The 21,626-nt window shown below is 40.4% G+C and overlaps 1 protein-coding gene across 2 annotated transcripts in view; it reads left to right on the forward strand.

Moving 5' to 3' along the window:
* Positions 1–3,292: 3,292 nt before the first annotated feature.
* Positions 3,293–21,626, forward strand: part of cracd (capping protein inhibiting regulator of actin dynamics) — a 97,073-nt gene continuing 78,739 nt past the window's right edge. For both annotated transcript variants that reach the window (XM_048540584.2, XM_048540668.2), the window contains exon 1: positions 3,293–3,337. In XM_048540584.2, coding sequence (XP_048396541.1) covers positions 3,301–3,337 — 37 coding nt within the window. In that variant the 5' untranslated portion in view covers positions 3,293–3,300. The remainder of the gene's footprint in view (positions 3,338–21,626) is intronic.

A 21,626-nucleotide genomic window follows, 5' to 3' on the forward strand; every position in this document is an offset into this window, starting at 1 on the left:
GGGTCTCCAAAACGAAGATGTTGGTGAAATGTCTGGTGGCCAGACCTGTATACAGATATAACCATGTTGGTGGCCAGTGCCCAGAGTGTCAACAAGGACAAAAAGTAAAGCTAGCCGCTCCCCCTCATTCACGTTGCATTTCAACTCTGCAGGACCTTTCATGTTCTTAGTCCTTGTAGACAGCCACTCAAAATGGTTGGATGCATATAGGGTCCATTTGTCAAACAAGGGGGCAATGATAGAAAAACTACATGCATTTTTTTAATGCATGGAGGCCCAGAAATGTTGGCCACAGGTAATGGGCCATTGTTTACCAGCAGGGAATATAGGTACTTCCTAAAATTGAATGTGATTCGACATTTAATCGACCCATCATCCAATGGCCTGGCAGAAAGAGCAGGTTTTAAAAAAAGCCTACAACCTTGCTAGATTCCAACCTGTCACCTTTCTTATTTCAGTTTAGGACCACCCCACATGCAACTACAGGGATAGCACTGACAGACAAACAGGAGGCTGGAAGAATACAGCAGGCCAGGCAGCATCTGGAGGAAAGGAGCAGTCAATGCTTTGGGTATTACCCTAAGTCAGGACTGGATGTAGCAGTAGGGAGAGCTGCAGATAGAGGGAGGTATGGTAGTGATGGACACTAGTGGTATGTACGACCTGATTGGTCGATGGGAGGGATGAATCCGGTTGGTCGCTGGAAGGGACACTCAGGAGCTGGAATGGAAGGGAAGAGGTGGAGCTGGGATGGGAGGCAGGGGATGGCTGGCAAAATTATTTGAAATTGGAGAACTCAGTGTTGAGTCCTCTGGGCTATAGGGTGCCCAGGTGGAAGATAAGATGTCGTTCTTCAAATTTGCATTCCAGTTTGCTGCAATACTGGAGAAGGCCGAGGACAGTCGTGTAGGAGGTGGAGTGGGTCAGAGAGTTGAAATGGGCAGTGGCCGGGAGGTTAGGTTGGCCGCTCGGGGCCAGGTGGAGATAACCTGGTGCAGATCAAATCTGTCAGTGTAAGTCTGATCTTTCCAGACATGGGGGTGGGGGGGGGGGATGTGGAATAGTATCAAGAACGTTAGCGTTAGACACAAGACCCCACCAGGTGAGGCAGACAGTTTGATGCAGGAGACAAAGTTTGGTGTAAGGCTCACAGAAGTGGCCCTGCATGGATTGTAGGCATGATCAACACAAGGACAGGACTAGTGACATGTAAAATTTGGGCAGGCACAATAGTCTGACCAAGCACGTGGACTATATGAAATCCACCAATTCACAAACTGTGCTGGAGCAAAGTGTGCCCTACCCCTCAGAACAGACAGGAAGGCTGCTGGAACCTGTAGGTTCATCCTCTCCATCAAGCATTGACAATTCTCAGAATCAGAGATTGACAGGACAGATGTAACTGCCTTGATGCCTTTGCCTCTAAAAGAAAGTGAAATTCTACCAAGGCGTTCCTGGTGCAAGAGGCAAGCTCCTGTGCATTTCATGCTGCCCTTATCAGACACTGAGTTGGAGGAACCTGACCCAGTGCTAAAGTGCTCTAAGAGGCTCTCTAAGAATAAGAACTGGCCTATGTCCTTGGACTTAGATGGGGAGAGATGTAGTGATTGTAACAAGATCAGCTAGCTGGACCTCGTAGGACATGAGTTCCTTGATTTTGGCTGTTAATCTGGTCCAATCAGGGAGCCCTGGCTGACAGATATAAACAGAAATATCAGATTCTGGCACTGAGAGCTGATTCTAAAGAAGCAGAACTAAAGTCAAGGACTCTTCTTGTGTAAATAAAGAGTGACTTGGTGACAGGATACTGACCTCTGTGGAGTTATTTCAAATGTTGTCTTAAGCCTGTTAAGCTTATCTTTTCAGCTCCTCGGGATACACATACATCCTGGTGATGGGAGTTCTTGTGGCACACTAAGCCGGAAAGCATCAGATCAAGTCCCACCTGCTCCAGGAGTGTCTCATAACTGAGCAGGGTTATTAAAAATATTACATCCTTGAGATATCCAATGACCCCTATCTCACTACAATGTCCCATGGATCTTCATGTATAACTCTCAATCCTAGTAGAAATGTCACACAGTGACAGGCAGCTCTCAATCCTGTCAGAATGCACAAGATTCATGCGCAGCTTTTGGAGGTACACTGGATTGACAGGCAGCATATGATCCCTCCTTGAGTCAGGACATTTTTCACAAATGACAAATACCCCATTGACTTGTCATTTTGTTCCGGATGCATTGCTGAAAGGGAGGTTGTAACAAGAATTACTGTCTGTCTTAACTCCATTTATCCTCTTTCATCTCAGGCTTGGGATGAAAGAGGCAGTCATGTTTGGCTTCTTTAGCAAATTTCAGATTTCAAGATTTCAGATTTTCCAAGACTCTTTGTGACAAAGTGTTTTCTGATGTCATTCTAGCTCCTAGGTTCCTGATGTCTAAAATAATGAGGGGAGTAGATGGAGTTAATGGTAGTTGTCTTTTCCTTAAATTGGGAGATTTCAAGACTAGAGGTCATATTTTTAGATAAGAGAAGAGAGCGTGGTTTGTGTGGAATGAACATCCTGAGGAAGTGGTGGATGTGGGAACAATTACAATGTTTAAAAGATATTCGGATAAGTACATGAATAGTAATGGTTGGGGAGGCATATGGGCCAGGAGCAGGCAGGCGAGACTAGTTTAGTTTGAGATTAAGTTTAGCATGGACTGGTATGACTGAAGGGTCTGTTTCCGTGGTGTGACTCTATGACTGTATTGTGATTCCTCTTTGAAAGTGTTATGTACAAATGAGCGAAGGACATGATTGAGTTCTGTTGTGGTATGACCAGAACTAACAGGACTGTACTATGACCTCTATTACAAGATCGTCAATTTAGACAAATGCTGGATGTTGGTGAGTCAATGTGGATCTATAACCCAGCATGAAATTGTGCTTTTAAGAAGAAAGAAGGAGAAAAATCTGGAACAGACTGTGAGAAAGTTTCTGTATAACCTCCAACAAAATCAATTGCATTCACAAATGACAGCAGCCTAACCGGTTCTCCAAGATGCAGCAACATTTTAGCAACTATATATTAAGTTGCCGTTTAAGCAAGTTTGAAATCAACCATCTGGTTTCCAGTGATAAAGACCAGCATTGATCTTTAGGTGTAAAGGTATCTGCACTAATACACATGGCGCAGCTGGTGATGAGGCTTGGTTCGAATAGTTCTAACAATAAATTCGGTGTGAGCAAAACAGCTTAGTTATCTGACACCTCATCTGGTGCCTCAATGGCTCCATTTATACCTTGCAGCATTTAATGCGGAACTTAGTAGCTGAACTCAAAATGCAGGCAGGTAAGATCAAACATAGCCATTTATCTCTGTTTATGTATCGAGTATTCTGGTATAGATCATAGCATTCACTGTTTAAATTACTAGTGGTGGAATGTGCTGCTTATTTCAACACAAATGCAAAGTAGAATACAGTCAAGAAAAAAAACAATGATTACCTAACTATAGTTTTGTTACTTTTAAGTCAGCTGATCTACAGTCAACTTTAGGTGTAGAATAAATATATTTTTACATGACAGATTGCAGTATAGTTGTTTGTTCTTCATAATGGCAATGGGAAGCCAAATAAAATAGGAAGGAAATGACAATATTTTTCAGGTAAAGTGAAAATGTTTTATTTATGACAGATTTGTGCTAATATAAACATGTTTTAAATAATAGCAGTTTGTGGAAGTAATTTGTCATTGCCAATATCCACATTTTTCATAAATGAGTTGAAAGGCAATTGGAATTGCAAAGCTACGTGTTCAGTATTCTCTCTTTATTCCATGCTGTTTTATAGGGCTGTATTGCAGTTACTGATCTTCATGGTAGAACTGCATTTATTAATAATTCAGTGCAAGCTGGTTAATTGCTAATGATTTCAAAAAGTGGGAGGAGGAAGATAGATGCATTCCATTTGTGATACATTTAAATGAATAGAATAAACTAATCCTTAGAAAATATCATGACAAGGCCTTCCCATTGGTTTTATTTATCCAGTTTTGCTTAATCTGAGGTGTAATCAGGCAATTAAACTTAGAGTTTATTGCCATGCTGAAACCATAGCTAACAATATGCCAAAGTCCTGCCTCCTACCCAACTTTCTCTGAGCCATTTGCTAATGCCATAACCAATCTTTAGCAAAGAAAGTCCTTTTTGAAATGATTATATATTTTTAAGCTGATATGACATTATCCCAGTAGTAAACTTCGATAGTAGTAAACCATTCATCATTTAATACTGTACCCGTTGTACCTAGTTGCCATTTCCTTACCCTGGCCTCCCCTTCGTCAGACACCTGTTTTGGATTGTTGGCATGGTTACTGATGATTTAGTTTGTTTTTCGGAATGATCAGGTTCATCTCCTCATTGCTTGGCTTTTTCTGCCTATTGTAAATTTGTCCAGCACGTTGAGATGGTACTTCAGGGTTCACAAGAGTGGTACAAAACTAACGTACGATATTGTTACTGCAAAACGGGACGTGCTGGATTGTTTTGTTGTAAAGCAAGTTGTTCCTTCCATTCTACTCCCCAAAGCAATAAAAAGGGCTGAAAAAATTAGTTGATGCAAAATGCACTGGGGCAGTGAAATAGTTACTTTTTAGTTTTTTTTTAAATGTGGCAGAAAAAATGCCAGAAAGGCCAACATTTGATGTCCATCCATTAATGTCTTTGAGAAGGCATTTTGAAGTGCTGCTGTCCGCTTGGTGTAGGCATATCCAAAAGGATGCTATGGTGTAAATTTCAGTATTTCACCCAGTGTCAGTGAAGGAATAATGATATATTTCCAAGTCAGGATGGTGAGTGTCTTGGATGAAAATTTGCAGCTGGTTGTGTTCCCATATATTTGCCTCCCTTGTGCTTCCAGATGACAGATGTGCTATGATGAAGAAGGAAGCTATTTGGCCCATTGTGCCTACACTGGCTTGTTAAATGAGCACAATTACTTAGTGCCAATCTCCAGCATTTTCCTCAAACCATTGCACATTACTTTTAACCAAATAATCACACAATGCTTCGTCATGGCCTCAATTGAACATGCCCGTACCATACTTCTAGACAGTGCATTCTATACCATAACTACTCACTGAGTATGAAAGCTTTTCCAGGGTTTATTCTTCTTTTGCAGATGATTTTAAATCTGTTAGAGATCAGGGTTTGACTGTTGCTGGTGAGTTGCTGCAGCACATCTTGTAGATGATATTTACTGCTGCCACAGTGCTTCACTGAGGAAGGAAGTGAATGTTTATGGTGGCAGCAGGGGTGTTGATTAACTTTGACTTTGCTTTACCTTGAATAGTGTAGGTCTGCTTGACTATTGGTGGAGTCACACCCATCTAGGCAAGGGAAGAGGATTCCTCACACCCCTGAATTTTCCCTTTTCGATGTTGGACAAGGTTTTTGGGAGACGGATGTTGTCTCCAGAATTCTCAGTCTCTGACCTGCTCTTGTGGAAACGGTTATATGGCTGGCCCACTTCATTTCCTGGTCAATGATATTGCTGAGTATGTCAGTGAAGGATTCAGCAGTAATAATATTATTCAGTGTCGAGGGTAAATGATAAGATTGTTGAAAATGTATTCTACACTCACTTTGAACAGAAGGTCAGTGAAATGATGTCACCTATTCCAAGAGCCTCAGGTGCACCTGTACGCATGGTCACTCTGCAGGTGTTAGGTTCACGCTCAAGAAGGCTGATTTATGGAAATCAACTGGCCTAGATGGAGTCCCTGGCCAAGCACTCAGATCCTGTGTGGACTAGCTCACGGGAATATTTGTAGACATCTTTAACCTCTCTTTACTATGACTTGAAGCCCCCACCTGCTTCAAGTAGACCACTATCATCCCAGTGCCAAAGAGAAATCATGCAGTGTGCCTCCAATTTCTACCACCCGATGGCTGTGACCTCTAATGATGAGGTGCTTGAAGAGGTTAGTCTGGCTCGCACCAACTCCAGCATATTAGATTTCCCTGATCCTTTAATTCACCTCCCAATACAATAGGTCCATGGCAGATGCCATCTTCCTTGCCCTCCAATCATCCCTGGAACATCTGGATAGCCAGGATCCCTGTGTCAGGCTCCCACTTATTGATTACATCTCCAGCTTCAACACCATAATTCCAACCAAACTAAAATCCAAACTCAGACCTAGGTCTCTGCTACACCCCTCAGGAACTGGATCCTTGACTTCTGACCCATAGACAAAAATCAGTGAGAATAAGCAACAACACCGCCTCCACCATAATCCTCAACACTGGTGCCCTGCAAAGCTGCTACTATACTCCTTATATGCTCACAACTGTGTGGCCTGATTCCACCCCAACTCCGTTTACAAGCTCGCTGATGATACCACCATTGTAGGTCAGATCTTAAGCAACAATGAGACAGGATACAGGAAACAAGTTGAGTGCTTAGTGGAATGATGTAAAAACAACAATCTCTCTATCAAAATGAAGGAGCTGGCATACCCCTGTCTGCATTAGTGGTGCTGAGGTGGAGATGGTTGACAGCGTCAAGTACCTGCAAGATATGGTCACCAACAATCTGTCTTCGTCCATCCATGTTGCTGCAACAGTCCAGAAAGCAACAGCAATGTCTCTACTTCCTCAGGAGGCTCAGGAAATTTGGTACATTAGTAAGTACTCTTGCCAATTTTTATAGATGTACCTAGAAAGCATCCTATTTGGCTGCATCACAGCGTGGTATGACAACTGCTGTTCCCAAGGCCGCAAGCAACTACAGAAAATAATGAACACAGCCCAGCCCATCATGGAAACCAGCCTTCTGACCATTGATTCCAACTGTACTTCCCACTGCCTTGGGAAAGCAAACAACATAATCAAAGACCGCTCCCACCCTGGTTATACTCTCTTCCACCCTCTTCTGTCAGGCAAAGACATAAAAGTTTGAATACACGTACAAATAGATTCAAGAACAGCTTTATCCCCACTGTTATTAGACTTTCAAATGGACCTCTCAAATGTTAATTCTGATCTGTCTCTCTGTACCTTCGCTGTGGACATAACATGTTATTCTGCACACTGTTCTGCTACCCTGATGCACTTAGCATGGTTTTAATCTGTTTATAGAGCATGCAAAACAACTTTACACTATCACATAAGACCCTAAGACATAGGACTGGAAGTAAGGCCATTTGGCCCATCGAGTCCACTCTGCCATTTAAATCATGGCTGATGGGCCTTTCAACTCCACTTCCCTGCACTCTCCCCATAGCACTTGATTCCTGGCGAGATCAAGAATTTCTCAATCTCTGCCTCGAAGACATTTAACGTCCCGGCCTCCACTGCGCTCCGTGGCAATGAATTCCACAGGCCCACCACACTCTGGCTGAAGAAATGTCTCCTCATTTCCATTTTAAATTGACCCCCTCTAATTCTAAGGCTGTGCCCAGGGGTCCTAGTCTCCCCCGCCTAACAAACAGCTTGCCAGCATCCACCCTTTCTAAGCCATACGTTATCTTGTAAGTTTCTATTCGATCTCCTCTCAACCTTCTAAACTCTAATGAGTACAATCCCAGGATCCTTAGCCGTTCATCATACATTAAACCTAGCATTCCAGGGATCATCCGTGTGAATCTCCGCTGGACACGCTCCAGCGCCAGTATGTCCTTCCTGAGGTGTGGGACCCAAAATTGGACACAGTATTCTAAATGGGGCCTAACTAGAGCTTTATAAAGTCTCAGAAGCACATTGCTGCTTTTATATTCCAACCCTCTTGAGATAAACGACAACGTTACATTCGCTTTCTTAATCACGGACTCTACCTGCAAGTTAACCTTTAGAGAGTCCTGGACCAACACTCCTAGATCCCTTTGTACTCCTGCTTTAAGAATTTTCTCACCATTTAGAAAATAGTCCATGCCTATATTCTTTTTTCCAAAGTGCAAAGCCTTGCATTTGCAAATTTACCACGTACATAAAGAACAAAGAATAAAGAAAATTACAGCACAGGAACTGGCCCTTTGGCCCTCCAAGCCTGCGCTGATCCAAATCTTGTGTTTAAACCCGTCACTGAATTTCCAAGGATCTGTATTCCTCTGCTCCCTGCCCATTTATCTATCTGCCTAGACACATCTTAAATGACGCTATCACGCTATCCCCTCTGCGGGCAACGCGTTCCAGGCAGCCACCACCCTCTGCATAAAGAACTTTCCACACATATCTCCCATAAACTTTTCCCCTCTCACCTTGAAATTGTGACCCCTAGTAATTGAGTCCCCCACTCTGGGGTAAAAGCTTCTTTCTGTCCACCCTGTCTATACCTCATGATTTTATAGGCCTCAGTCAGGTTCCCCCCTCAACCTCCGTCTTTCTAATGTAAATAATCCTAATCTACTCAACCTCTCTTCATAGCTAGCACCCTCCATACCAGGCAACATCCTGGTTTACCTCCTCTGCACCCTCTCCAAAGCATCCACATCCTTTTGGTAATGTGGCGACCAGAACTGTATGCAGTATTCTAAATGTGGCCGATCCAAAGTCCTATACAACTGCAACGTGATCTATCAATTCCTGTACTCAAAACCCTGTTCGATGAATGAAAGCATGCTGTATGCCTTCTTGACCACTCTATCAACCTCCATTGCCACCTTCAAGGTACAATGGACCTGAACACCCAGATCTCTGTTTGCATCAGTTTTCCCCAAGGCTTTTCCATTTACCGTAAAGTTTGCTGTTGGTTCTTTGTTCCTCTGTGGTGGCCTCCTTCAGCACAGCTGTGATATCCTCTTTGACCAGTAATGCAACTCCTCCACCCCTTTTATCTCCCTCTCTATCCTGCGTGAAGCATCTATATCCTGGGATATTTAGTTGCCAATCTTGCCCTTCTGTCAACCAAGTCTCAGTAATAGCAATAACATCATACTCCCAGGTACCAATCCAAGCCCTAAGTTCATCTCTGGATGTGAGTTTGCTCGCTGAGCTGGAAGGTTAGTTTTCAGACGTTTCGTCACCATTCTAGGTAACATCATCAGTGAGCCTCCGACGAAGCTTCGTTGGAGGCTCACTGATGATGTTACCTAGAATGGTGATGAAACGTCTGAAAACTAACCTTCCAGCTCAGCGAGCAAACTCACATCCAGAACCTCAACCTGAGCTACAAATCTTCTCCAAACTCCCTAAGTTTATCTGCCTTACCTACTACACTTCTCGCATTAAAATAATTGCAGTTCAGACCGCCCGTCCCTTTGCCTTCATCATCTGCTGTCTGCCTACTCTTCACCCAAGTCACGCTGACTGACTTCATTATCTAGTTCCTTGAGATACTACCTCCTTCCTGTCCGCTAAGCTCCTCATTTAGATCCCATCCCCCTGCCACATTAGTTTAAACCCTCCCCAACCGCGTTAGCAAAAGCAGCTCTTAGGACATTGGTTCCAGTCCTGCCCAGGTACAGACTGTCTGACTTGTAATAGTCCCACCTCCCTCAGAACCAGTCTCAATGTCCCAAAAATCTGAACCCCTCCCCTCCTGCACCATCTCAAGCCACTCATTTATCCTGCCTATTCTTTCATTTCTACTCTGACAAGCACGTGGCACTGGTAGCAATCCTGAGATAACTACCTCTGAGGTCCTACTTTTTAACTTGGCTCCTAACTCCCTAAATTCTGCTTGTAGGACGAGAGTGCAATTCGACCGCTCCCATTGAGCTCCGCTGCCGGAAGAACCTTTCTTCCCAGCAGTCCCCAGGTCCTTGCTCTCACCACTCCTGTTGCGGCTGCAAAAATGGATGCCGTTGATTCCACGAGGTAAGTATTTAAATGGGAAGCCTGCCTTCTCGCCAGCCCCCGATTCTCGCTCTTACTGCTCCCACTGCTGCTGCAAAAATGGAGCAACAATAAACATGTGACAACAATAAATCAATCAATCAAATGTTTAGCACTTGTGTCACACAAAGGCTACTTGTCACTTATTACCCAAGCTTGAACATGTCGAAGCCTTGCTGCTTGGGCACACTGACTGTTTCAGTATCTGAGGCGTCATAAATGGTGATGAACAGTGTGCGATCATCAGCAAACATTCTCAATTCTGACTGAATGATGGAGAAGTCAATTGTGAAGCAGTTGATGATTAATGTGAAAATCTCTGGTATTGATGTTCTTTGGCTAAGATGTTTGGTTTCTAACAATCTTCCAATCGTTATGTTATGTTCTGTTACATTACGTATGGCTCCAACCAGACCTTTCCTCTAATTTTCATCGGTTTCAGTTTGGCTTAGGCTCCTTGAAAACCACACTTGGTCAAATAACACCTTAGTGTCAAAGACAGTCTTTCTTTCATCCATGTTTCCATGAAGGCCAAGTGACTGTAATGTAAACCATCTGAAGATTGATGACTATATCATTGTTGTATTAGTACTAATTAAAAATATTGTTAATGACATTTTTAATTGCTAATAATTGGGTGTAAACTGTTGAGATTGTAATTGTCCATCTTAGATTTGCCCTGCTTTTTTTCTGGGCTGGAGAGACCTGGACAATTTTCTACATTGTCAGACAGATGCCAATGCGTTGGTTGTACTGGAGAAGCATGGTTTGGGGTATGGTTAGTTCTGGAGCACCTCTTCAGAAGAAGGGTCACTGGACCTGAATTGTTAAGTCTGTTTTTTCTCCATTGATGTTGCCCAACCTGCTAAATTTTTCCAGCAATTTCTACCTTACAGTTCTATTACCAGAATATCATCAATGTCCTTCGCTTTCACATTATACAATGCCTTTGACTGTTTGTTGATACTACAAATTGAGCAAATCCAGGTGTCACCTGCAGGCTGTAAGAGTTGGAAATTCTGTGCATTTACTACCTTCAAGCTCAACAAACACCATATATTTGCAAGTGTAGTAATTAGTGTTTTATTTCTTCCACCAGAGTGGCAGCTTTAATTTAAGCAGAGAATGACTGGCTTTTTTCCAAGGAAATAGAAAATTGTCCCACCTCTGGTTAGAAGCTTTTTTTCACTCTCTCATGGGACATGGATATCACTGGCAAGGCCAGCATATGTTATCTGTTTCAACTTGGCCTTGAACAGAGTGGCTTGCTCATCCATTTCAGACAGCAGTTAAGAGTTAGTCACGTTACTATAAGTCTGAAGTCACACGTAAGAGTGGCATATTTCCTTCTCTAAAAGATGTGAATGAACTAGAGGGGTTATTATGACAATTCATTATGGTTTCAAGGTCACCATTACTAAGATTAGCTTTCAGTTCCAGATTTTATAAAGTGAATTTAGATTACACAAGATACAGTGGTGAGATTTTAACATAAGATCATAGAAAATAGGAGCAGGAGCAGGTCATTTGGCCATCAAGACCACTCCACCAACTAACAAATCATGGCTGTTTCTTTATCTCAATGCCATTCTGTGCTATTCTTCTTGTATCCCTTGACATCTTTATGTTCTTAAAATCTATCCGTTGCTTTCTCAAAAACATTCAGTGGCTTAGTCTCCACAGCTTTGTATTCACCACCTTCTGAGTGAACAAATTTCTCTTTATTTCAGTCCAAAATGGCCCCTTGCATATCCTGAGACCCTGGTCCTTTATGGTGAATCCTATGGCCAGGGAATACGTCCTCACTGCCTCCAATTCAACCAGCCCAGTCACAATTCAAATTGGCCGAAGACAGGCATCAGTGTGGACCTCCAGAAGATGCCAAGTTGGATCATCCACTCAGCATTCTGATTGAAGATTGTTTCAAATACTTTAGCCTAATCTTTTGCACTGATATGCTGGGCTGTCCCATAATTGAGTATAGCAATATTTGTGGATCCTCCTCCTTCAGTGCATTGTTCAATGATCTACCACCATTCATGGCTCTACAAGGCAGTACTGCAGAGTTTAGATATGATCCAATGGTTATCAAAACACATATTCTTGGTCATCACTTGCTGCTTGGCATACAAGTAATCCTGTTCGGTAGCTTCACCTGGTACACATCGCATGTTTAGGCATGCCTGGTGCTGTTCTACCTGGTCTAGCAGCTTTGTCCTTTACTGATCAAACTGCCAGATCCTTAATGGTGCTAATGAGCCAGTCATGGGCATGGACATTGAAATTGCTGACCACGAATATTTTCTTTATTGATGCTACTTTCAGTGCTTCAAGTGTTGGGATGAGGGTAAAGCAGAACATGGTAATTCGAAGGACATTTCCATGCCTATGTTCCGTATGATGCCACAAGACCTCCAGAGTCCAAAGCCAATGGTCAAGGCTCCCAGGCCAACATTCCTGTTACTTCATAACAGGGATTGTGGTGGTATTGTCTGAGATAATTTGTACAAAATATGACATCTGTGGGAAAGAGTATTCCTAGTGCTGATACTAGCTAGATATTGCTAAGAAGAAATTTTAAAGTTAAAAGGCCATTGTTAATTCTGGTGGCTAGGTCAATGCCAGGTGGTCTGTTCCGTTTCAATTTTTTTGAGACTTTTTTGCTGTTGATACAACTGAGTGACATGTTTGGCTATTTCAGAGTACAGTCAAGAGTCAATAACACTGCTGTGCATATGGAGTCACATGTGGGGTAGACCATGTAAGGATGGTGGATTTCCTTCCCTCAAGAGCATTTGTGAACCAAATAGTTTGTGGTATTGTTAGATATCTAATTCCAGATGTTTATTGAATTCAAATTCTGCCATTAATCATGGTGGGATTCAAAATCAGGTCCCAAGGTCTCTTTATCTACTATTGCACCATTGCCATTCCAATGAAAAACTGTGGAATCATGTTGATTTTTTTTGATAAATCCCCTGCATCTCTTTGCCTACTTTGGAGATAAAAGTTACTGGTCCTTAGTCCGATCATAGAATAAATTTGATGCTCTGTTCTAGGATCATAGCAACATGTTGGACTTTTTATTCAGTTCATATTAAATTACAATGCACCTCTATGTTGTGGGGTTTATTTTAATCTGTTATTTTACATTTATGTTTCATGTTTTGCTGAACAATGAGTTGTCATTCACATCTGCATTTCTTTGCCCTATGCCAGTGGCAAAATTTTCAAATTATTTCTGCTGCAATGCTCAAAGTTTTAAAACCCAAGTATTAACATCAGTAAAGCATTCTTTTGGTTTGCTCAACTGAGTGCCTTGATGCAAGCAGGAATAATCAACACACGCAAGAGACTTTCAGCCCAAATGATGTGCAATCCTCACAAGTACGTTCCCAGTTGTTTACTCACTCGATTTGAATCGTGATTTATCATGCTCATCAGAGTTAGAGAGCTTAGGCATTGATTCATAGAACAAAGGTTTACAATGTGCACAGGTATCAATGCAGTTCAAAGAGCTAAACACCAAGCAACCAACCAATGAGAAATATCTGCAAACCTCAGCAATAGCAGTTAAACACTCTTATCGGAGAAAGTGAACCCAAGGTACTTCATAAAGCCTAATCAGTTGAAAATGGATACTGAGACAAAAAGGAGAAATTTGGAAATGTGACAAAAAACGGAGTTTTATGAATGTACTTAAAACAAGAGCAAGAGTTGGAGAGCTAGGTACTTGGGAAAGAAATTCAAAAGCAAAGACATTAAATGCTTAAGGTCTGTTGTAGAACTCCTCAGCATCACAAATTCAATTCAATTCAATTCTGTTCAATCCATGTGATATCAAGAAATGGCTGGTGCATTGGATACTGCAAAGACTATGGGCCCTACGACTCCAGCAACAGTTTGTTGGTGTCTATGGAGAAGCATTCCATACTTCTATCAGTCTTCAAAACGTGTTGATTTTAGGAACAGGAACGGGATGCGCACCCATTCTAGATCAACTGAACACCATTCATTCCAGTTGAAGGACCTGAAAATTGGCATCATTCTGTGCATGAAATCTGCCCTCAGAGTATTTAACAAAGGACATACAATTGAGCAATCCTAACACTTTCTTTAAGACCAAAGGCCAGGTACATCATCATCATGCTGTTATCAGGAAATTGAAAATACACTGTAATGCCCAATGTGCAGATTACCCATGAACGTGATCAACATGTACTAAATTCTGCTGAATTGCCATGTCATCTAACTGAGCTGTCGGTCTGAACAGATTTTTTTAATCATAAAAGCTTGTAAAATTCAGACTTTCAGACACAAGAAATTTAAATCAAACAAAACAAACATCTTTTAAAGTCTTAACTGCCTATCATTCAAAAATGTATTGTTGGATCAGTGTTACATGGAAAAAAAATTGATGTATTCAATACTATTAGAAAATGAGTGGGGTTTATTGTGTTCATCAAAATTTAACAAGTTGTAAGAATGCACTTTTATTTAAATCTGTGATTCCTGAATCATTTGTAGTGGTATAAAACCATTGCACCAGACCTATAACCTTTTACTGTCAGCTAACCTCCACACAACACTTCAAAATATTAGCCAAAATTCACGATCATCCTGGTTTGCCTATATGATTGCTAATGCTGTGTTTCTTTTGGAGTACATTGGTTTAAGAAAATAATCTCTGAGGAGCATGACTGACAGTCTTCCTTCACTTTCAAAGATCCTCGTCATGTCATGTGTTTCAGAATGAAAGCATCATGTATCCTCCTCTTCTGGGATTCACAAAATAATACAATAACCATTCCCGTCTAGATGTGCCCTAACTTCTATGATATAGAAAGACACATTGCTGCAAGCAGCCAATGACACCTGGCATCATGGAGAAGCCAGCAATTTGGAAAAGCTTGCTGTGACGGTTAAGTCCATTCAATTTTCTATTTCAGTCATTTTCTTAATTGGTCAATGATTGAGAATTTCCTCAGAATTGCCTCTTCTCTGCTACTGTCATGTTACTGGAGGCCAGTTTCTGTTTGACTTGAGTGAACCTGCGTGATGGTGTGAAAACAGCTCTGCTGCATTTGTACCCAAAGTACCTGACTCCTGAGATGTCCCCAGTGGCAGCCTGGAAGGTTGCAATGGTACAAACATGGTGGGCAGTATAGCTTTCACTGCCAACGATAATTTCATGTACGCAATTAGCTGCTCCCTCATTGCTCAATTCTCTGAGCTGCATTTTCAGCTCATAGAGTGGTGCCCTATGCGATGCAGCCCAGCATTTTTGTAGTCTGCACGTATGAATGATTATTGTGGCATGCAGAACAATGCGCACTTTGTTCATTCATTTTGCACTGAGGATCCACAGGGGCTGCACCTGCAACTTCAGAAATAGAATGAAAACAGAACCAATATAATTACAATGAAATCCATGTTAAAGGATTACATAAAATGTAACATTGATTTAGGACAGATTGAACTTGTGATGCTTAATAGAATCGTGAAGGGGAAAATTTCCTTGATAGTTTTCATGTCTTCCCACTATAACTTCAGCAGAGCGACACTGGAGTTCTAGAAAAGACAAGCGTATAAAATGCACTGTCTTGTACTTACAGCTGTTATTCTCAAGAGGTAGAACTTGGTTGTCTGATTGATTGTAACAGTAATCTTGCATAAAATCCAAGCTGTTCAAAATAATTAACATATGTAGTTGCATGTACCTTGGTGTCTTTGGGCTTGGCTGCTAAACCTTTCAGTTAAAAACATCCATTTCATTGTACCTGAGTGGAATACCAGATTAGTGTCTAAGAACCTGGCACAACAACCACCCACAGATGGTGAAAGAAGAAAACAAACAAGGATATTTCCTGTTTTGATTCTTGGGATAGAAATACATTCAGAGATTTAAAGCTAACTGCAATTGCTGAAAATGTTGTATGAGTCTCATCAATATGTCAAACGTATCGCAATTCAACTGAAATGCCTAGCTCAATTTGTCACTAACATTTTCCTAATTTGTGGCTGGTAACCAAAGTTAAAACTGAAATGAATCAGAGTGCAGCATCAAATATTTTTTAAAAATTGTTATTCTTCTGGCTTGTTGGATTGCTCACTTTCTAGCCAAGTGAAAGTTCAGTGACTTTGGGCATCATTGTCCATGTAATTCAAACAAACCATCTGAAAGGTTCTTGAAAAGTAAACATCAAATTGCGCACTTGCTCGAACTGCATTTTTTCTCTTTATCAGAGATAATGGGAACTGCAGATGCTGGAGAATTCCAAGATAATAAAATGTGAGGCTGGATGAACACAGCAGGCCAAGCAGCATCTCAGGAGCACAAAAGCTGACGTTTCAGGCCTAGACCCTTCATCCTAGACCCACCCTCTGATGAAGGGTCTAGGCCCGAAACGTCAGCTTTTGTGCTCCTGAGATGCTGCTTGGCCTGCTGTGTTCATCCAGCCTCACATTTTATTATCTTTTTTCTCTTTATGTTCTCTACCATCTTGCGAACTTGCAGGCTAAATTACGTGCTTGTTTCTGAGGATGAGCCTGATGGGGACGGGGACACCATCTTAAACAGATATTGAAGGCAATATTGTGGTGTGTCCTGCTCTGCTGTTGCAGCTTCATTGGACTTTTGGCAAACCTGTGCCTAAAAATGTGTGTTAAAAACCTTTTCAGAAATTTCATGCCACTTAAATGCAGGTGCATTTTATATAAACCAAACACATTGACTGACATTAGATCTAATATTTTCGAATTCACATGTCAGACAGGTAGCAGATGTAAAATATAACCAATTCTTGTAAATTGCTCCAATTGGGAGCAGTCTTGTCCTGTGTCAATATGCTTTGGATTCTGGTTTCATGCTGGGTCTCGAACAGATGATCTGGATTGATACTTTACTGTATTACTGAAAGAATGCTGCACTGACAGCGTTATCACCTTTTTAGCTGAGGTGGTAAACCATCTTTAAAAGTCTGTCTATTACAGAAAGAAAGAAAAAGATTATTGTCTTAGTTCATCAGACTTCATCTTGAGGTGGCATGACTATCATATGAAGATAGATTGGGCAAACTGGCCATGTATTCTGTAGGATTTTTAGAATGAGAGATGATCCCTTCCTGTGTTGTTGAGTTCAACATCCTCTTCACTTTTTAGATAAAGAATAGTTTTCTGAATTCCTCATTGGCTGCCTTGGTGATTATCTTTATATCAATGACTTCTAGTTATGCTCTTCTCCACAAGATGAAACATTCTTTCCATATTCACGTTATCGGAATCTTACATAGTTTTAAAGACCTATATGTTAATATAACAAATAGTTAAGTGAGGGTGTTAATTGATTAATTAACTGACTGGGTAGATTATAGAGGGGGAGTAGGTGGGGCTGGAGTTTGGAATGAGCTTCCTGATGGAATAATTAAACTCTATCCACAAAGAAAATTTGCAGTGTTTCTGTCTCACCGACTGGTTTGGATCTGATTGGACCTCAGAAACAAAGAATGGCTCCTAACAGGTGAATAATAGAAAAAGTAAGAGTACGTTTTCAGACAGAAAATTGTAATTTCTTTAGTTGCTTTTGAGAAGAATGGCTGAACCAAATATAAAGTAGCAGGATATTATTTCATAGAAAACAGAAATATACAAAATTGCATCAAAATAGGGGCAGCAGTAGGCCATTTGGTCCATTTTTGAGCCTGCTCTACTATTCATTATGACCATGGCTGATCATTCAACTCCTGAGCCTGATGCCATTTCTCCCACATAGCCTTTGATACTTTTAGCCCCCAGGTGCTATATCTAACTGCTCTTGAAATTGTGCAAGTTTTGGCCTCGATATGTTTGCGTTGTAACAAATTTCACAAACTTATCACTCTCTGGGTGAAGAAATTTCTCTTCATCCCAGCCCCATATCCTTGGACTGTGACCCTGATTCTGGACTGCCGTGCCATCAGAAACATCTTTCCTGCATCTACCCTTTCTATTCCCGTTAGAATTTTTTAGGTTTCTGTGAGATCCCCTACAACCTTCTGAACTCCAGCAGATATCATTCTAACTGATTTTAATGTTTCCTCATAACATCAGCCCCTCCATCCTAGAAATCAGTTTGGTAAACCTTTGCTGCATTTCCTCTATAGCAACACTATCGTTCATCAGATCGGAAGACCAGAACTGCACACGGTACTTCAGATGTGGTCTCACCAAGGCTCTCTATAATTGTAGTAAGACATCCCTGCTCTGATACTTGAATCTTCTTGCTATTTCTTCTTCCATTTTCCTTCTTTACAGCCTGCTGCACCTATGTAAATCAATGTAATGTAGAGGTGATATTTTAGGTCAAACAATGCATGTTGGGTGTGAGACCTTGTTTAGAATCTGTTCATGGTCCAGTTTGGAGTCAGACTGGTTTTATTTCTAAAGTAGAAATTTATAAAACACCACATTTGACTGCCCATAAATTGTGTGCTATTTGAACAAAATAAAATGTAACTGCAAATACAAATTCAATACAATATAGTATTTTATAAATTCATACTTTAGAAATAAAACCAGTCAGACTCCAAACCAAAACACAAACAGAATCTAAACAAGGTCTCACGCCCGACATGCATTGTTTGACCTAAACTGTCACCTCTTCTTTACACTGATAAAACCTTTAGTTCTCTCAGGACCATGACTTGAAAGGAATCTGGGGATTTACATATACATAATAATCAATTAAAACCTTCTAACTGATTTAAAGATTTAACAGCATCTTAGATTTGTTTAGTACATCCTCATCAATGGTGTGACCGTTCGATCTTTTTCTTATAAATTCTGCGTCTGACACTACCTCTCTCACTAACACCTGAAGAAGGACTGAGGCTCCAAAAGCTTGTGTTTTCAAATAAACTGTTGAACTATAACCTGGTATCTTGTGATTTTGGATTTAATTAATCCCATTGTCCTCCATTGCTGATTTGTAAACTGCACTCACTTCACAGGTCTGTTTTCTTTTCCAGCCAAGTTGAATGCCTCTTCTTTGGACCCAGCACTATCTCTAATTTCCCTTTTGGACCATGATTTGATGACATTTCTTGTCTTACTTTGCAGAATGAAAATTTGTTGCAGTTCACCCACGAGCTCTTTGAAAATTTACCGTTGGCTATCTGCCATCATCCCTTTAAGTAATATTCCCCAATCTATCGTGGTCAACCCACGCCTTATACCATTATAATTTCCTCTATTTAGGTTCAGGATCCTAGATTCAGAATCAGCCGTGTCACCCTTCAATTTGATAAGGAATTCTACCTATCATTGTTCTAACTCTACTGATTTTTCTATCAATTGACATAGAACTGCTGTATTTTTCCTTGTGAAAAGCTTTGAAGGGAGATTTTTTTTGAAACCACTTAAAGAAGCAGGTGATATTGAAAGGAAGCTATGGAATTTTAACAAATATGTTTATGGTTTGAATGATGCCGATGAAAGATTGGCATGTGAATAAATGTCATTTATTAGTTAGGACCGTCATGCTGGAGATAAGTTCCACTCAGCTTGCAACAGACTTACCAATGTTACATGGATTAATAAAAGAGAAAAGAAGCTTATGATTAGAAAACAGGCTTTGAAGGCCTATAGAGATATAGAGTTAGATATTAAGCAGAGTTCTTTTTTAAAAATTGCACAGTCAGGTTCCAAGCCTTGTGTATCAAATGATATGTAGCTATTCCCTTTTAGCAATGCTTCACGTGCAAATCTTCTGGCCGTTCAAGTACAGTAGAATTTATCATATTCTTGGTGGGAAAGAATAATAAATGTTGTCTGTTTACCAAAAACAAAAAGACAGTGAAATGTACTTTGTCTGCTGAAACATCAGTAATAGTAGATGCTCTGGATACAGGAATGTATTTGTCCAAGATTCCAAAGGAACTTCTATACAAGGTGCAAACTGAGAAAGGCTTACCCATGAAATGAAATGTGGATAGCTATTCTCTTTGGGAGAATATGCATTTACCAGCAAAAAAGAAATTTTGAAAAGAAAGAGATTTCCAAAATAAATCAGTTTGACACAAGTCCCCAGTTGTAATTTTTTTTCACAAAAATTGGTGCTTGCATCAAGACATAGGTCTGTATTCAAGAGCTATCTGCTCCAGAGTTGTGTCATAACATCGCAGAAGAGGATGATTAGAAAATAGGTCAAATAAAAAACTGAGCTATTGTGATTGCCCTCTTGTGGTGCAGAGGTAGAATCCCTACCCTGTACTGAGAGGTCAGTGTTCAAGTCCCACCTGCCTCAGGGATGTGCAATAACATCCCTGAATAGGTTGATTAGAAAAATAGGTTAAATTTTAAAACTGCCCGCAATAAAGTGTTATTTTTGCATTAAAGAGACCAAAATAAGCCGCATTTCAGGCCTCGGCCATGCTGAAACTTTAGGATTTCATAATTTGAATTTAGCTTAAACTTGATTGTAATGCTTTTATGGTCACAGCAGACCAAAGGTTAGATGTTTCTGATTATTCTAATTTCAAAGTGGCATGTGATTTTATGATGTTTTATTGCTATATAGAGAATATACTTTAAGATCTTTACTTCATAAACCTGAACCCAATCCATTGAAATCATGAGGGAATGCCAGTAATGCATTGTAGCATAGGTAAGAAATGTCCTTCAAGGGCATTTGACCTTCAATTAAACTGTTGAGAGAATTTAATCTGCACCCCACTCCCAATTCTCTTCAAGGACATCGGATCTGAAGAAAATCTTGGCTCTTCAATAATATCTGGACTGTTAGAGAAGTACATGCTAACTCTACACATCTTACTCAAAATGTGAATGTGCTGGCATTGGACTGGGGTGGACAAGGTCAGGAGTTACACAACACCAGGTTATAATCCAATAGGATTATTTGAAATTGCAAGCTTTTAAGGTGCTGCTCCTTTGTCAGATAATGAAGGAGCACGACAATTTGGCACTGATCCCACATTTACTGCACTGTACTACTTGTGTGCAGTTTGCAGTCACAGATTGTTTCCTCCAGTTTATCTTGTCAATCATTATCACTACTTTTGAGTGCAGTAAATAATTTTCTTATTGCCCCATTAGCAAGCAGAATTTTATGCTTGTTACCCGTAAATGAAATTCTCCTCTGTCTATGAGTCTTTATCTGAATTTGACCGCATGTTGACTCAGCTGAGGTCCTGTTAGACATGGGATAGACATGGAAGAAGAACCTGCCCTTTACTGAGCCCAAATTTGGTGAATTCATTTAGATATATAAAGTAGGAAAAATAAAAATATCTGGCATAGCCAATGATTATTCTTCTGAAATTGGAGTAAAGGAAATCTTTTTGGGGTGGAATAGAGGAATTCTACTTAGTACCTAACTTCATTAAACTTGTTTTAATGCATGAATCCTGTCAGTAGATGCCTATTCTGAAATATTAACATATTTTAATTTGGTAGAACACTTTTTAAAAAGAAAAGCTTGTTTAATTTATGCAGTTCTCTTGATATTTTCTGTTAGACAAAAACTTGTTAACACATCCCAGACACAGTCATGATTGCTCATTGAAGGAACACCATAACTGGAAATATATTTAGCACATACTACTTTAACAGTCCATTAATCTATTTAAGTCATATTGCTTCTCTTGTTAAAAAAAACTTCAATGATAAAACAATCCTGAACAATTATCAATGTGATAAATTTAATCGATTTTCCTTCATGTCTGATGTTCTCTTACCGTTGTGTTCGGACTAAAAAAAATTCTGTCAAGTTACCTAAAGTCTTTCTCAAAAAGTTAGTCCTTCAACGACA

This window comes from Stegostoma tigrinum, chromosome 1 (assembly GCF_030684315.1).
Source record: "Stegostoma tigrinum isolate sSteTig4 chromosome 1, sSteTig4.hap1, whole genome shotgun sequence".
NCBI classification, from domain to species: domain Eukaryota; kingdom Metazoa; phylum Chordata; class Chondrichthyes; order Orectolobiformes; family Stegostomatidae; genus Stegostoma; species Stegostoma tigrinum.